This window comes from Mycotypha africana, assembly GCF_025528875.1.
Source record: "Mycotypha africana strain NRRL 2978 chromosome Unknown BDF20scaffold_4, whole genome shotgun sequence".
Taxonomy (NCBI): Eukaryota; Fungi; Mucoromycota; class Mucoromycetes; order Mucorales; family Mycotyphaceae; genus Mycotypha; species Mycotypha africana.
The window spans coordinates 1292292-1308916 of NW_026515728.1; the positions used below are offsets into that span (position 1 = coordinate 1292292).

Here is a 16625-nt window from a genome sequence, read left to right on the forward strand (position 1 = left end):
TCTTGGAAGCAGTTCAGTGACAGAAAAAAGGACATTTGTATTGCCTGGACAAACTTTTATTTTAGATTCTTTTGAACGCGTCTATTTGCAAAAGCTATATCATTGCTCTCAAAAATAACCTATCTGTTTGAAGAAAACAGATTCGAAGGGTACATTCGGATGTGAAGTACAATGACGGATAAAAGTGTACCACCACTATCACAGCATTTGTCTGTTAGAGTGAATCGATAGATAGAAACGACAATCACGACTTTTATATTTGCATAGGAAGAAAAGAGGCTATTAAAATCTGGGAATTTCTAGTGCTATGCAATTCTCTGTTAACAATAAAACCAATACAGTAACGAGTGGATGGTCTTGACATATCTCTTTTTTTTTTTTTTTTTTTTTTTCTTGAAAGACCAATGCTTTGTATTTAAAAAGATCTAGCTTGTAACTTTGTCAAGGAGTCTTGAAAAAGTGTTTCTAAAAAATATTGATGACTTTTTACACAATTGAAGGTACGTGCAAGATGTTGAAATCTCAAAAAAACGTATTCAAATAGAAACAGGTACGTTCTGACGTTTATTCGAGTATATAGACCTTTTTCATCAAAAAACAAAGAATACTAGATTTTGGAAGGTGCGTACTCAGGCATTAGCCTATTGGAAAAAGAAACATAACAACTCATTCATTTTCTTTACTACGTTTATGCGAAAGACCAGTTCTTGTACAAAATTGCTGACACTAATGATCGTCACCACTGCAGTTTTCTTGTCATGATGGATTAATTGAAACTGCAACTTTGCCCGTGCCATTATAATGACGAGTCTTGTAAGAAACTACTGTCTATGATGCACCTCTTTCCTAAATTTCTCAAAACTGCTAAGGAACTGTGGTCACTCTTACGGAGGCAAAAATCACTCTCATCAGCCAGAGTATTCTATTGTTATTCTAAGTTTATCCTTTCTGGCACAGTTTAACTTCCTTTTACGGTGAACCTCACTTGGATTAAACAGAAAATAAAATGACGAAAAAAAGTATCCATGCATTTTTGAAATAATAAAGGTTGTGATGAATGGATGCCGAATATTGTGAGCAGTTTACGTCTATTGTTTTGTTTCCCATTCACTATAGTTCGCTGCCGCTTTCATTTTTTCCATAAATTCTGATTTAATGCATGAGTCTGTATTGATACGTGAAAGCAGTTGATTTTCGTGCTCCGTTAAAATGACTGATTTGGAGTTGTCTGTATAAGCTGTGATTTTCATCTTGTAGAGTTTGCAACGTAAAGCGCCAAGAGCTGGCGAAAGGAAATAATAACGTGGCTTTTCAAAATCATTGTTTCCTTCTGTGGGTTTGAGTTGTATAGCGGGTACCACGATGGGATGATCGGGATCAGTAGGATTCTCGAACGTAGCTTCGATATATGGCCGACGCTGTTGAGGTTGCGATGTTACTTTGAAAGGTTTATGTACTTGTACTAGCCATGAATAGCTTGGAAACAATCAGTCTCTCTCCACTCGTACAAGTAGAGTGAACAATAGCGTTGATGATGCTTACTGTGCTCCTAATTGTTCGTTTTTAGCATTGATAGCGAAGCTTGCACTCAAATCTTCAAAATGTTTCGTTTTCTTGAAGTGAGGTTCTTTCACTGCTTTGTCAAATGCACAACCACAGGAGAAGTTCATTATGCCTTCAATTGTCCTATCCAAGTTTGCGAATGGAAGGAATCTGAAAGCAAGAAAGAGAGAAAATCAAAAAATAGGCCTTACTTTTTAAAAGCTTTTCTGGGTTTGAAATTACACTTTAAGCACTTAGCGTTGCTTTGATCTATAACTATTTCAATATGGTAGTGACTGAAGAATGTTATTTGTAAGTGAGACGAGTCTACAGTAATGGTAATGTCAATCATTGATTGAAGTGTCACGTCTTGTTGTTGTTCTCATTTTTTCTCAGTTTTATATTCAAACCTTTGTCTCAATCTTTTATAGCTCTTGTCTCATTGACATACCTTCGTTGACGGGGCTTGTTCAATGGATATGTAAAGTTCTTTTTCTTTTTGACGGAAAAGTTATAAGACTTCAATGACAAGCCTATCTTCTTTTTTAGCATAAGCATTCAACATCAAAGGAACAAATTTTTCTTAAAAAAAGGTTAGATGCAAGGCTTTCCAAAGGTAGTACGTTCTTTTTTCTCTGCTGCGAAAGCCAATGTACACTAAAGCAGTCAGTTCAATAACCTCTAACTTGGGTAAGTTCAAGACAACTCAAATGCTCAGCCATTGTTTCTCATTTAGCAAACATTTCAAATTTATCACGAGGAAGCGGCCGTTGTCTAACTCAATTGTACGATTTATGTAGTATAAAGGCTCAATATCACGATCTGAAATCAATAGACTCTTGCCCTGTTGGCTTTCACAGGATTGGCTTTATGATATCTGGATTATTTTGTCCCCCTTTGTAATGCTGTATAGAAGAGAATGACATTAAACCGTAATCCACTCACACCTGAGAGTGGCTACATCATCCTATAAAAAGAATGTGTTGGCATTCTTGTTCTTTTTTTTTTGACCTTGTGGTATGTGAGAGACTTGCAGGCAAAATACAAACAAAAGTGGATGCTTTTCAACAGGGTGGTACCATGTATAACATGATTGGCACATAAATGCGTGTTTGGGAAATTACCGTTTTTAGTACTTTTTTTTCTTTTTTTTCCGAAAGGAAAGCTTTGCAACCATGGGTTATACAATGATGGATAAAGACAGTAGACGATTATCAGAAAAGAGAAATTAGATGCGGCTATAAAATGGACAACGAGACCACTCTATTTTTAATATAGAACTCCTCCGTTGACTCAACAGTGCTGGGATAAGAATAGCTTGGCTATGCTAAGAGGATTCCGTTGCTACTGTGGCGTGCTCTCTTGGATCCTATGAAAGCTGTGATGGGTTGAGACGTTGAAATAAAGTGACATCTTGCTTCTGAGCCGAGGAATTCGGAATCTCAAACCAAGCCCTTTCCTTTTTTTTTTTCGCAGAGTATTGCTTGGAGTGAGTGATACAGAAGAATATGATGACACTTTCTTGTCATCCATGCATGAACAAATTCTTAAACGATAGGTCTGCGTTCCTTTTAAAGAGGAAGAGGGGTCGACCAAGGGACAGAACAAAGAGGCACGCACAGTTTCTTGTTTAAATTAGTGATTTTTCAATGGGTCTTTCTTTTTTGCTTTAATATTCTGTCTTAATTCTTTTACATATTTTTGAAACTTGACTGAAACGCGCTTTTTCTATTTTTTCTTTCAGTGCAAAAGAAAAAGAGCTCCGCAAATTTTGATTTATGAAAAGGATAGTGTCCCTATTCCGGTTCATTGAAAAAGAAAGAAAGCATGTTTCCAAACTAAGCAAGGTCTTTTCTTTCTTACTGTGAGAATGCATGATTTAAGATTGTACGTGTGTGTGTGTGTGTGTGTGTGTGTGTGTGTGTATGTGTGTGTGTATGTGTGTGCCTGTCTGTCTTCCTATCTTTGTATCTATGTGCTTGAATGGATGTGTTTAGGAATTATAATCGAACTGTCAGATCCATTAGGAAGGGGCAATAGGTTCCCAATTAATTTTGGATTTTGATAGAGATCTGCTTGCAAATGGCCAAAAATTGGTTCTAAACATTTTTATGAGTTGTATCAATATTAATACAAAAAGGGCTTTTTTGCGTACCTGGATTGCCCAGCTTAACCGAAATGTAATTAATAACCAGATCAATTATAAGACTATTTTGCAGGTTGGAATCCCAACAACAGCCAAAAACAACACAAAAAAAAAAAAGAAAGAATATTAATATCACAGCTGTCTTTCGATCTCTTTTTTTGTTTGTTGTAGTCTATGAAATTAAACAAAATGTATGACTTGATTTATAAATATTTGTGTCTTACAAGTTTGTTGGCATAGGTGAACCAAGGCAAGTCTTATTCTATGATGACAAATACAACAACAATTCATAGTCTTATTATGCATCTTATGTTTTCAATGTGAGGGGTGTGTTCTGAATAAAAAGATCAGAAAGCTTACTGCTTTATTTGATAGAAATAGATATGCATATAAAGTACGTGGTTTTTTTTTGGCTGTTGTTACTTTTCTTTTTTCTGACATAAACTCCGAGAAACATTTCTTTTTAACAGCTACGGAAAAAGAGAGACAAGCAAAAGAGAAGCTAAACTTGAACGGAGCTTAGATTTTTATCTCACTTGGCTTCCTTGTTTGCTGTTACTGCTGCTGCTGCTACTGCTGGCGATTTGCCCTCTTGGGTCAATCAAACAAAGGACTGGAGTCACTCCACTTTTGCAAACCGTTATTTGCTTGTAAATTGGAGAATTTTAGGGTTTTGTTTTGCCGCTCTTTTTTTTTTTCATATATAAATAGGGTCCCGATTTTATTTCAAGCATAAAAAGATTCCTTTTTTTTTTTTTTCCTTTCCCCTATTTTAAATATACGAAAAAGTAATCATTTAATCGTCTCTTTCCTTTTTATCTTCATTATTTCAACTATTGTTTTTTTTTTATCTCAAAATATCAAGAAAAAGAAAACCAAAGAATTATCGTCAAAAAAACCAAAAAAAAAGCTCCATCATCCCACTCTTTTGAATTATTTATTTCATATTTATTTAGAGCAACTACCATTTTATTATTTGTTATTATCATTTAAACAATGTCTGGCACAACATTTGGATTTCTCGCTTCTGTCACCAAGGAGGAGCCAACCACCACCCACAGTTACGATGAAATTGACGAGCGTTTGTTTGACAGTTACTTGGACCTCTCTGGACGTAAAAATTCATCCAGCTTATCAGATCAAAGTGATAAATCCGCGTCGTCGTCTTCTTCTTCTGATGTGACTAGCAATTCCAGCTATGGTGACCAGGAACATAGTGGCAGTGAATCCTCCTCTTCTGTCAAGAGTCGCAACTACAATAAGCCAGCAAAGAATAATAACGCCATCAAGAAGCGTGAAACAAAAAGTAACGTATCCTCTTTTGACAGATTGATTTTTTTGGGGGGATGGGGGTTTAAAAAGAAAAAAAGAGCGAGAGTGAGAGAAAAAGAGCGAACGCTGTGTTTTGCCAATGAAATTTGCTTAGCTGACATACAATTTTTTTTTTTTTTCTTTTTTCTTTCTTCTTTTCTTTTTTTTTTTTCCTTTTTTTCTTTTGACCCTTATGTTTTACGTTGCTTTTTTATAGCCTACAATAATAAGAAAGAAGACATGGATTCTGACAACGACTCAATTCAATCGATAAAAAAGTCACCTAAGAGTCTAAATAAGAAAGCCTCTTATCATAGTGGCAACAGTAGCAGCAGTAGCAGTGTGACGAGCCAAGAACTATCTGAAGCTGAAAAGAAGCAAAAAAGTCTGTACAAAACCGAACTCTGCCGCAATTGGGAAGAAACCAACCACTGCCGTTATGGCTCGAAATGTCAGTATGCTCATGGTGCTGCTGATTTACGTGAAGTGGATCGTCATCCCAAATATAAAACGCAAAAATGTCGCACCTTTCATCAGACCGGTGCCTGTCCTTATGGTTCTCGCTGTACTTTTAGACATTTCAGTCTTCCCGGCGATGCACTTGAAATGAAGAATCTTGAAAAAGAAGAAGCGCAAAAAAAGCAACAACAGCAACAACAACAACAACAACAACAACAACAGCAGCAGCAGCAGCAGCAGCAGCAGCAGAAACAACAACAACCACAACAACAAAACAAGGATATGTTGCATCATCAAAGACAACAACAAACCAACGGCTTCCTCAACACAACGAGCAGCAAACAAGCAGTCGAACGTCCCTCTTTCTTTTCCACTGAAAGTCAAAAATTGCTCCAACAGAATTGGTACATGGATCTCAAGAATAGCAGTCGTACGTCTTTTGCTCCCGGCGTAGGTAGTATATCTCCTGATCAAGCCTTTATCCCCCACATGATGTTTAGTCAGCCTCCTTCTCATAACGCCTTGGACTTTGAAGATTCTCTTCTTCCTTCCAACGCTGAAAGTCTACTTCCTCATGAACTCTTGTTTAATCTGGATAAGCCTGGTGAAAAAGAAGATCCTCGTATGATGAATGCTCCTGCCACGACCACCACAACCGCGGATGCTGCTGCTGCTGTGGGTAGCCGCTGTCCTTTGCGCAACTATATGAATTTTTCCAATTTTTCATCAAGCCATCTTCATACACCTCCATTTATTCCCCAATCTCATCCCATGCATCCTCATCAACAACAACATCCCTTCCAACAACAACAACCTCAAGCCGCTACGACGGCTAATCATTGTAAGAACTTTTTATATCCTTGGTATCTCTAAATAATACTTATACTCTTTTTTTTTTTTCTTCTTTCTTTCGGCGTCTACCTTTTTGGCTATTTATTTTGTTTCTCTCTTTTATAGTTATTTATTATCCTTAAACTGTTTAAATCCGTTTAAAGACTATACATATTGAAATTTTTATTTTTTTACACACACCAAACACACACACACACTCACACTCACTCACAAGGAAAAAGGAGAGCTCACTTATACTCTTATATATATCGCATCATTTGACCAATTCCTACATGCATTTATTATTGTTATTATTATTTCCATTGTATATATGTATATACGCATATATATATATATATATACTCTCTAGATTTTTTTGTAGCATTTTTTTTTTTTGACAATATTCATTTTTTGCCTCACTGATCACCCCTCTCCTGACTCTCCTAAACCTTCAATCTTGTTCTTATTTAATTTAATTTATTTTCATTATATAAAAAAGAAACAAATTTATTTAATTCTATATTGTTATTTCTCCATCGAATCGCGCGATTCCCCTTCTGGATGGCTCGACCATCAGCTGTAAGAAGCATTTTATTTCTTTGCTAAAAGAGAGGGACAGAAAGACGGTTGAATGACGGCTTCATGACAAAAAGGCGGTTTGAAATGGTCAGGGCCTAATTCTGAAATGAGATAGCCGTCTTTATAGATACGACGCTGATAATAGTCAAACTCGGGGACATAGCGATCCACGCCTGTGCTCGTGGTGGTGGCATAAAACGGGGTACGATTCACGTAATGCGATCGAGGCAGCATCCAATACCGAATAAATAGTGCGCGCAAAAACATGGTGGCTCGAAATAAGTAAGTGATCAGCTTGGATTCGGCGTGAGGCAAACGAAAGGCGACGACATCTTCTGTGTCCAGCACAGACGGCAGTACGTAAAGGGAGAGTGTGTAAGCCGTTTCTTGAAGACAGCGTGGTAAGTTGGAGAGTAAATGTCGGACGGTTGGCTCCCCACATTTCCAATTCGAGGGTGCATAAGCAATCTTCTTTTGTGCATACATCTTTTGTGATAAATGAAATGAATGAATGAATAAAGAACGTGAAGGAGGGTTTAGAGTAGGTTGACTTACATTCTTAAAAGCAAGCATTTTCTCGGGTGTATCAGGCACATCTTTCATTTTCATGGCAATGCCTACATCATACCAAACACGAAAAAGAGCCTTGATGCGTGGGTTGGGGGGGGGGAGGGGGCGAAAAAAAAAGTAAAGTAAGTAACGGTAACCACAGGCTATGATCCATATTTTCATTATCTACAAGGCAAAACAAACAAAATGTTTCTTTTCTTACATTGATCTCTCTTTCATCCAATGTTCGCCATTCAAATCGGTTAATCCAAGAGATGGGCTCAAAGATGAATAAGGAGAGCGTGTAAATATAGTCTTCATTCAATATAGAGTACTTTCCATGCAGTTCATTCAGTCGCTCCAACGCTAATGTCGGCCTTTTCCATTGTGCCTGGATATCCTCTTCTGGCGTGTCGGGGTCTTTTTGTAATTGTTTCTGGATGCGACCATATGTGTCCACAATTTCATTCAATAAGAGCTCGGTATCTTCCGCACGACGACTTGCATCGTGTTCGAATTGCTTTGTGGCCACCAACAATTTACTAATGGTAGGTATGGTGAATGTCTTGAAGAGCGCCAGTTCGGTTGCTTCTCGTCCTAGAACTAAAGAGTCATCGATGTGAGTAAGTCCTGGTCTTTTTTCTTCTTGTGCAAAATCCCATTCTATTTTTTTTACAAGGAAATTCCTTTTTCATGGTAGTAGCATGTATTTCTTGAGCAATCTCTGGATTATTCAAAACGTCAAGTGGATTGGGATACTTTTTTCGAATCATGACAATGTATTTGTATCGTCGATAGCGCACCCACATCAAATAAGACAGAATGCCGCCGCCTACAATGATCCACTTTTTACGTTGCAACCCCTTCTGTAAAAAGCCTTGTGCAAGTCTTTTATTCTGTGCAAAAGCAGTGAAGGCTCGAAGCCATGTTTCAACTTGTACCGCAACGACATCCATGGGTTGTCTATAGAACTCTCCTATAAAGTTTAGAAAAAGATTCAGGAAAAGAAAGGCAAGAAGAGGATTCTAACAAAAAAGAAAAAGAGCAGCTGTTACACAACCATTAAATGACTACTGATGCAATGCATGCAAATGTGGCCCTGTTTTTGTCTTGTTGCCTTACATTTCCCTTTTTTTTTGTGACAGTAACAGGATCATTATCGTCCAAAAGGGTAGAGACCCTTTTACTGTTACACCAGCATGCAGATGAGGATAAAGAATTCTTAAAGAATGAAAAAGTAGCCTTCTGCGGATCCATCTGTACTAAAAAACAAGAGACCAGAGAGACAAAAGTGCTACTATGTTTCATAGTGGCCTTCAAAAAGTGCCGCCATCTTACAGTAAGGATGTGTCTCTTTTATTAGAATAGCCCAAAGTACTCACATTGTAGATAAAGGATGATATCGTTATGCCTGTTAACTAGATCATCCGTCTGACTTTTTCTTATGTTCAGTGCACATATATCAATCGTCCGCCTCTGTGCCCTAACAGGCCCCATTTTCTTTTTTCTTTTTTTTTTTCACTTTGTAAAATAGACTCTGAGCAATGCGGGATCAACCCTTTAGGGGAACGTGCGCTCTTTGGACCATCGAACAGAGAAAAACCAAGTAACACAATAGTAGGCATATTTACTCTCCTCTTTTATTTTAATGATGACAAGGGAATGATCTCATCCTCATTCCATTCAGGCGAGCTAAGCTTTACTTCTTCTAGATCCATCTTGCCTTCATCACTGATGATAGCAGAGGCCATCACTTGGCATGGGTGTTGTTGTCCCTCACGGCCATCCTTGACCACTGAAAAGCAGACAGAAACGCGATGCATGTGCTTATTGTTCGTCAATCGAACCACTTCTGACCGCGACACATCTTCCCAACTCAGTGAATGACTGTTATTGTCCGTAGGGAACATCTGTTCTAGCATGGCCTGTCCTTTTTCCGTCTTTTCGAAATAATCTTGCAATTTTTGAACCACTTCATTTCGAACAAGGTCCACAGCGTAATGTGTGCCTATTTGAGACAACAAAGTGTCTGTGATGGTGCTATGCGTGGAACTGCTATCCGCGAGTGAAGCTGCTGCTGCTGCTGCTGTCCCTCCCTTCAATAAGCGTTGTCCCACGTCGTTCGCTGTCATCGTCGCCGGTCTTAAATACGTCCACCATTTTTGTGCCTTTCTAAACAATCGCCAACACACAATCGAGGCAGTACCACCTACCGCCACCCAGACCACCGGCCCAAAGAGGGAGCTCAAAAAAGTCGCTACTCCAAAAGCGCCTAAAAGCCAGTGCCGATGTTTCTTGTTTTTAGACCCGTTCAGCTTGCCTGTCAGCAGATATTTAGGTATCGTCCATAGGCTGATCTTCTGCCCAGAGAGGAAGAGCTTTGGGATCGTCCATAAGGACAGTGTGCGTTTCGACACGCACAGCGAATACGTAGTAGTGCAGTGCATACCAGAGGAGGGCCATAGCAGTGGCCTCTTTGCGTGGCTCAGGCCATAGAGGGTGCAAGATGGTTGTGGCCAGCCCAGAGGGAGTGGGGAGCGTCCATGGGGTGGATGACGGCTGTTAGGCGACGACAGCGTACTATAAACACAACGACGCCCCTTTGTAAGCAAGGATAAAGTATTTTTAGATGGTTTGATGCCTAATCGTATCGTAAGCATTATCTAAAGTTCCGAAAAAAGAAAAGAGGATGTGTGTACTGGAGAAAAGAAGCGAAACAAAACATGGCAAAAAAAAAAATTTAAAATGAGACGAGTTTATTGATTTTTCTCTTTTTGCTAGAATGAAACCAAATAGAAAGCGTATGATGTCAAATAGTGGGAGTTAGAGGACGGGGGAGAGGAGCGGAATCACTTTGACACTTTGACAGATTACGTAACCTGAACATTAAAATGGATATTGGGCAATTCATTCTCTTTTTGACAAGAGAAAAAAGGAAAAAAATTAAAAAATAAACGAATCCAACAACTAGTATGCTAAACTAAATATACGTCAAGAGTTTACTTTTCTTTTTTTTTCTTTTTTTTTTTTTTGGTGCTGTTGTTGATCGCGGCTTCTGATGACATGTGCAATTTGTTTCTTTCTTTATTTTAATGTATTGATCCCTTCATGTATTGAAACAACACGAGATTCATTCTACACAGTTTGTTCTTTTGCCCATAAAGAGTCAATTATTTCTATAGCAATGCATGAAAAGGTAGCATTATAGATACTCAGCGATGTGTGACTAATTTCATTTATTGATAAAAAAGAAAATACCATCAAAAACGCACGCCAGAATCCAATTCCATACTTGTATTATCTGAAAAGTTTCTATAGAATAACTCTCATGGGAAATGTATATCAAGTAGCAAATCTTGGAGCACCCTCATTGTGTCTTTGCTAATGGTGTGTTCGCGGCTGCGTTGAAAGCTGGTATGAACGAGTGAAGTAGCCAACAGTATGCTGCCAAACCCAGGAAATTTGTTATGGGAGAATGCAGAGGCAAATTCTGGCAAACAGAGTGATTAGGCAACAAAAGCCATCCGCTCTCGAGGAATTCTTAAGTATGGAAATCAGAAGAAACTCTTCATCAGAAAGCATTCGTTTTACTTCTTGCAGTCCTTTGAAAAGCATCCTGACGCGACTTTCATACAGCATCCAGCTGCTGTGGTGAACCTCTTCCTAGCTTAACTATTACAATCCTAGCTATTGGCAAGCATCTGAACAAGTACTGTATCTTGACAATGAATATATCAAAAAAGCTACTACAACTCTGCAATGATATCAAGACTTTGGATAAGAGAAAGGAAAAGGCACCGAGTAAAGCTTCCTGAAAGACTTTAGTTACATGGAAACTTGCTTTTGCGTTGCCGAGGCAGATTTCCACCTGCATATCAAGAGAACGTTTAAAAAGATCTTTGCATCATACTTCCTGCCAAGATCACAATGAACAGCCAAAGAGGCGTATTCATGACAATGATCGGTGCAATGTGTGAGAAGGACATCCTTTGCTTGTCTTTTTGAGTAAAGCAACACAAATTATTTAAAAATAGAATAGAAAGCTAGAGTTCTATCAGTCCATAGATGGGCAATGAACGGCCATACTGGCGTCTGGGCCTTCCATTACGTTGAGTGCCTCAATGGTTGCACGAATATTTATAAGTCAATAACACGAGCGATAAATGCAAAACCTCATTTCCACCTACTCTCAGATCCCAACTCCAAATCGAGCAGACGTGGTTGAACATCAGTTTGGTGTGGAAAAGGAAATGTGGAGACGACAAGGCTACAATCTACAAATACAAAAAGCTTATGGAGACCACTATGGTAAGTTGCGTATTCTATGTTTCCAACCTTGTTTGAACGTGAAAAGTCCCCTCTGAGCCTTTTCTTTTGTCCTCATTCCTAAGTATACATAAAGAAATACCTTTTCTTATACTTGATCTAATTGAATAAACACTTATGCTCTACTCATTCTTGTTGGTAATGTTCAGCCTTTCTTTTTGCTTTGGTCATTATAACATTTTCATTTCGATCTATGTCTTGCAAAACTAAAGCTATAGAACGAGATATTTCATTTCAGAGACCACAATTAAATAGCATAAGGCTGAAAGTTGGAAAAAACCTGTTTACATTTATGACAGAGTTATGAACGAAACAAATGTGTAACCTGTTCCTTAAATACAGTTTTGGTTTGGTTTTCTATCAATAAACGTAAACAAAAAATTGAAAAAAAAAAAACGCCATACGCCTAATCTATTAGGTTTTTGTATCTATCGTCAGAAAGCTCATCGGCTTTATCACAAAAATAGTTTATTTATGATAAGGAACCGAAAACTTTAATGCGCGCTAGTTTTATTTTGCTCGATAGGTTGATTACTGATATTTTATATTACTCATTTTAATAGCAATAGAGGATGTTATACCTCGTATAATCAAGCTCTATTCAACTATCTATCTTATATGACATTACGAAATAAACTTTCCGTTATACGATGAGCTTGTGAGACCACTTTAGAGACTCAAATAGCTCTGATCTTTTGCCAGATTTATACTACCTCCCAATTGGAGAAATAGCTATTTTACTTTAGAATTCAAAATTGAAGAGGAGTTGTGGTTCCATATAAAAAAAGTGGAGAATCTGGGGTGAACCTATCGTTCTCTGCCTTTTGAAATCATAACATCTTCATGATGTAAAAGCAAAAAGAAGATGCCGTTTCAAGTTATAGAGCCGTCCATTCAAGTTATATAAAAAGAGGAATTGAAAATAGAGAAGAGAGTTGCTTGAGATTTCTTTCAGGTGTAACACGGTCTGTGCAATTGCAGCCATTATCAATAGCAAATTTGTTCTGGCCCCTCTCAGGCTTTTACGTATATTCATTAGTAATGAAAGAATGGGAAGAGCTTGATTACAAAAAAAAAAGAAAAAAAGAGCGATGATTTGATCTGGATCTTGTCAGCTATTTTGCATTAATGCAGCACTTCATTGGATATAGTAAACAGATATGGACAAACTGAGAATTGTTGTTGTTCTTCTAAAAGACTTTTTTTTTTTGACGACCACCCCTTGCCTGGCAGCACGAGCGCTATTCCAATTTCGATATCTGCCCCTCATTTTTTTTTCCTATAAAAATAAAGACAGATCTCAGTTTCCTTCCTTTCTACATTACACTGTTCCTACTCCATTCTCAAGTTTCCTATTTTATATACACAACCGTTTTCGCAGCATTGAGAAAAACCGCAAAAATCAACCATGATGCAGGCAGAAATATGTGTCGATTATCTATCACATCAATGGGATTGTGAAGATTTGATCCAGACATTCAAAGAAACTCGCAAACAACATCAAAAATACATTGTTGAGAATATCACCACCACCACTTCGTTATTAACAAGAAACGAAAGAAAATTGAAGAGGTCAGAGCAATACAAGTTGTATCGATTTGAAAATGCTTTATGGAGAGCTATGGCAAGGCACTGTACAAGTCAACTCAGTCAAACGAACCAATTGGTAGATCCATCTACTGTTAGCTGGTAAAACAATCTTTTGCGCATTGAAAATTTATAAGAATTGCACACTTACATTTCAATGTTATCAATGCTGATAGGCAAAAGGAATCTGATATCACATGTAAGAAATGAACACCTTGAATAAATTCCATTTCCAAAAAAAGGCGAAAGATTTCAATGCAACCTTATCGTACTTACTTTATCTTTTATCATTGCATCTGATAGGGTTATATGGTCCTAAATACACCAAATCAATCATTTTAAGCAATAACATTGACCAGCAACAGTCTGCAGAACATTTTACGCAATCTGCTATTTTGGAAAGCAAGAATATGAGTCGTACTATTGTTAGCGAGCATGAAGATGACACAATAACATATCACAAAGCACAAACTTTTACAATTGAACGACCAATAACAACAACAACAACAAAAACAACAACTTCTCTCCAAAGTCTAAAGCCTGTTTTAAAGAAACACAGTAACGTCACTCAGATGTTACCGACTTATTCCGAGTCCATCTTTTCCTATTTCGACTCACCACAAGTACTTCTCACATCGTCTGAATATAGTTGTTATTCTATAGCGCATTCTCCTATATTACTTTCCGATTATAACAATCAAACACGCAGTAGTATCAGTAGTATCAGTAGCAGTGATAATAGTAGTATCACTAGCATCAGCAGCAATTCAGTATCAACAACAAATAAGCCAGGCGTTCATTTCAATCCGGAAATTATCGAGATTGAATATCAACCAGAGCATCCAGTATCTCTTGAAAGATCCTCACTTATCTCTGCTCGTATATACCAAGATAAATACAACTGCTTGAGCGACGGCGATGACTGTTATGTTCAAGAAGAAGCAGAAGAAGAAGATGATGATGATGACGATGAACTATGGTCATTGATCGCTGAAGCAGGTGCATCCATTAAACTATCCACCACTTACACTCGACTTGCTTTCCTTGTTCAATATTTATTTAGTTATCACCATCACCGTCCTCATAACAACAAGACTTCTAAAAAGTGTAGTAAAGTCCAGCAACAGCAACATCAAGTGAAAAGCGTCGCTGCTGCTACTACCACCACGAACGTTTCTATTGTTCCGTTATTTATTTCTATGATGAAGTCAGTTGTGTCATTAACGACTACATGGCTCTTATACCAATCTCTCTCTCCTCTGACTTGGCTGGCTAAAAAGTCAACTTCCCATCCGCACCATCACAACCACACCCATCACCGCCGTCATCCCCATCGCCGTTCCACTGCTACTTCTTCAATAACCACGCCTGCTACTCTTTGATTTATGCTGCTGGACAGGTTACAAAAGAGCAGTAGTCATAGTTGCCAGAATACCCTCCTCTTCTCACTACCCTTTCTCTTAGCTTAAGAAAAAAAAAAGGCTTTCTATGGTTCCTTACGGTTGTAAGCCAACTCCTTCTGTAATATATACCTGACATATTATTTATTCACCTTCCCTATCCTATACAATCATAAATTTATGTAAAAATTCTCCTTTCTATTTTATTTAATTCCTTGTCTGAAACCTGAATAAAAAAATATCATTTCTTAGCGGTCAGTACGCAGCCTCAATAACGATACTATTGAACCACATATCTGCTTTTTTGTACTTCTGCTTAACCTCGGCTATTGTCTGATAATGAATTCATGGAGCTTTTTATATATTAGAAGATAAGGCTTATTTACAAGACTCTGTATCTGATATCTTAATTAAAAAGATAACCACTATGGTAGTATGCACAGAGATAACAAAAATCCTAAGCATAAAAACTATCTACAAATTAACATGTTTCAATGTCTTTCAATTCCCTTTCATGTTCGGTCTACTACCGATAATCATTGTCAAAAACTGTTACAATGAAAAGATAAGCAGTCTGTACACTCATCATTATAGCATAAGAGTTGCAGATGTTATACTTACATCTTCATAATTAATAAGTACTGAACCTCTGTTTTCGTAGTCTCTTGCTCGAAATAGTTTGGTCAATGTTTCCAACGTAACACAAGCTTGAACAAAATTGTCAAAGGTCACATCACCTCTGCCATATTTATCAAAACTCTGGACCAGAATGCTCACAAATCTATCACTGACATTAAATCCGAATGCTCTTAAAGCATGAGCCATTTCCATACAATCAATGCTCCCTGAGTGATCATTATCAAATTGCTTGAAACACCGACTCCAATCTTCAATGTACTTCCATAATCCTTGAAATTCTCGAAAGTCAATAGTACCATTGTTATCTAAAACAATACCGCTTTGTAAGAAAACAGTATAGATTCCAGCAAATGGAAGCTAGCTTTCATCTTTCTACCTGTATCAAATATGCTCACCATCAACCGAACTGTTTCTATATTAAACGGTGACCAGTCGCCGTTCACGAGAGCTGACTGTAACTCATGAACAGTAATCGTTCCTGAACGGTCTGCATCTACTTTTTGAAATATTTCCCATAAATACTGTGTTCGACTATCCAACATTTGTGGTAACACTAGAAATGAATGCCAATATATATATATATATATATGTGTTATCAATTGCAGAGTAACATTACTGACTGTAGACTCGAACTTTCTTTTTGATATTTCTCTCCATTATATCTTACAGTAGGTGCTGCTTCTTTGTAAAGAAGAACTTTGTGCAATGGATGGGGATGCAGGTGCTAATGACGGATAATGATGCTCTGGCGAAATGTACGATTGCCGTTGATATACTTGTTGCTGCTGTAGGGGATGGATCGAATGATTACCATATGGGCTATGAAAAGAACCAGGTTGGGCAGTAGGTGTGATAGGGCTGCTATTCTGAGATAGGAAAGGCGATGGATGACTATTGTATCCCTGTCAATAACTGTTTTAATAAGGTTCACTTCTGTCGCAAAGAAGTTTTTATTTTATTTTTTTTTTCTAAAAAAATAAAGCTCCCTTACTTGTTGTCGAAAAGGATACATAGTTACTGTTAGGTTGTTGTTGGTAGATAGAGAGAGAAAAAAAGTAGAAAAATGACTTTTTTTCCCCAGTTTGATGTGGGTGTGCATTGTACTACAATTACTGCTGTCACAACAGACGTAATATAGCAAAATTTACTTGTGCTCAGCTACTCCGGATTGCAATCAATGTTCGCTACCAAATCTAGTTACTGTTTGTCGATTGCTATTCCTTTTGATGAAGGGAAAGGTATGATACTGCTTAAAT

The 16625-nt window shown here is 37.6% G+C and overlaps 7 protein-coding genes across 7 annotated transcripts; 2 read left to right on the forward strand and 5 right to left on the reverse strand.

Annotated features, from left to right (window-relative positions):
• Positions 1–1088: 1088 nt before the first annotated feature.
• On the reverse strand, positions 1089–1894 carry BDF20DRAFT_834737 (uncharacterized protein; the record flags this gene model as incomplete). Its single annotated transcript, XM_053078764.1, has 3 exons — positions 1089–1476; positions 1543–1713; positions 1755–1894. 3 exons carry the CDS (start codon positions 1892–1894, stop codon positions 1089–1091), a joined length of 699 nt encoding a protein of 232 aa, XP_052937307.1.
• A 1520-nt stretch (positions 1895–3414) lies between these two features.
• Positions 3415–4447, reverse strand: BDF20DRAFT_864881 (uncharacterized protein). Its single transcript, XM_053080761.1, has 2 exons — positions 3913–4447; positions 3415–3781 (listed from the first exon to the last, which is right to left on the reverse strand). Exons 1-2 carry the CDS (start codon positions 3992–3994, stop codon positions 3642–3644), a joined length of 222 nt encoding a protein of 73 aa, XP_052937308.1. The 5' UTR covers positions 3995–4447; the 3' UTR covers positions 3415–3641.
• A 237-nt stretch (positions 4448–4684) lies between these two features.
• On the forward strand, positions 4685–6331 carry BDF20DRAFT_834738 (uncharacterized protein; the record flags this gene model as incomplete). The annotated part of the gene is made up of 2 exons (XM_053078765.1): positions 4685–4994; positions 5217–6331. 2 exons carry the CDS (start codon positions 4685–4687, stop codon positions 6329–6331), a joined length of 1425 nt encoding a protein of 474 aa, XP_052937309.1.
• A 549-nt stretch (positions 6332–6880) lies between these two features.
• Positions 6881–8373, reverse strand: BDF20DRAFT_817717 (uncharacterized protein; the record flags this gene model as incomplete). Its single annotated transcript, XM_053077285.1, has 4 exons — positions 6881–7354; positions 7424–7513; positions 7641–8005; positions 8094–8373. The coding sequence occupies 4 exons, from the start codon at positions 8371–8373 to the stop codon at positions 6881–6883; spliced, it is 1209 nt and encodes a 402-aa protein (XP_052937310.1).
• A 684-nt stretch (positions 8374–9057) lies between these two features.
• Positions 9058–9864, reverse strand: BDF20DRAFT_818405 (uncharacterized protein; the record flags this gene model as incomplete). The annotated part of the gene is made up of 2 exons (XM_053077358.1): positions 9058–9472; positions 9569–9864. 2 exons carry the CDS (start codon positions 9862–9864, stop codon positions 9058–9060), a joined length of 711 nt encoding a protein of 236 aa, XP_052937311.1.
• A 3482-nt stretch (positions 9865–13346) lies between these two features.
• BDF20DRAFT_450163 (uncharacterized protein) lies at positions 13347–15015 on the forward strand. The gene has a single exon (XM_053075477.1). The coding sequence runs from the start codon at positions 13537–13539 to the stop codon at positions 14710–14712; it is 1176 nt and encodes a 391-aa protein (XP_052937312.1). The 5' UTR covers positions 13347–13536; the 3' UTR covers positions 14713–15015.
• Position 15016: 1 nt separating this feature from the next.
• On the reverse strand, positions 15017–16429 carry BDF20DRAFT_864910 (uncharacterized protein). The gene is made up of 5 exons (XM_053080762.1): positions 16361–16429; positions 16037–16271; positions 15746–15922; positions 15352–15674; positions 15017–15279 (listed from the first exon to the last, which is right to left on the reverse strand). Exons 1-5 carry the CDS (start codon positions 16379–16381, stop codon positions 15232–15234), a joined length of 804 nt encoding a protein of 267 aa, XP_052937313.1. The 5' UTR covers positions 16382–16429; the 3' UTR covers positions 15017–15231.
• Positions 16430–16625: the final 196 nt, after the last annotated feature.

What these genes read in the sequence shown, in the direction of transcription:
- BDF20DRAFT_450163 (XM_053075477.1), top strand. Translation starts at nt 13,537, where the DNA reads ATGAACACCTTGAATAAATTCCATTTCCAAAAAAAGGCGAAAGATTTC.
- BDF20DRAFT_864881 (XM_053080761.1), bottom strand. Translation starts at nt 3,994, where the DNA reads ATGCATAATAAGACTATGAATTGTTGTTGTATTTGTCATCATAGAATA. An exon ending in TCACCTATGCCAACAAACTT is followed by an intron (nt 3,782 to 3,912) that starts GTAAGACACAAA and finishes GTGTTGTTTTTG; the next exon opens with GCTGTTGTTGGGATTCCAAC.
- BDF20DRAFT_864910 (XM_053080762.1), bottom strand. Translation starts at nt 16,381, where the DNA reads ATGTATCCTTTTCGACAACAA. An exon ending in ACAAAGAAGCAGCACCTACT is followed by an intron (nt 15,923 to 16,036) that starts GTAAGATATAAT and finishes ATTCATTTCTAG; the next exon opens with TGTTACCACAAATGTTGGAT. An exon ending in TACTTATTAATTATGAAGAT is followed by an intron (nt 15,280 to 15,351) that starts GTAAGTATAACA and finishes TCATTGTAACAG; the next exon opens with TTTTTGACAATGATTATCGG.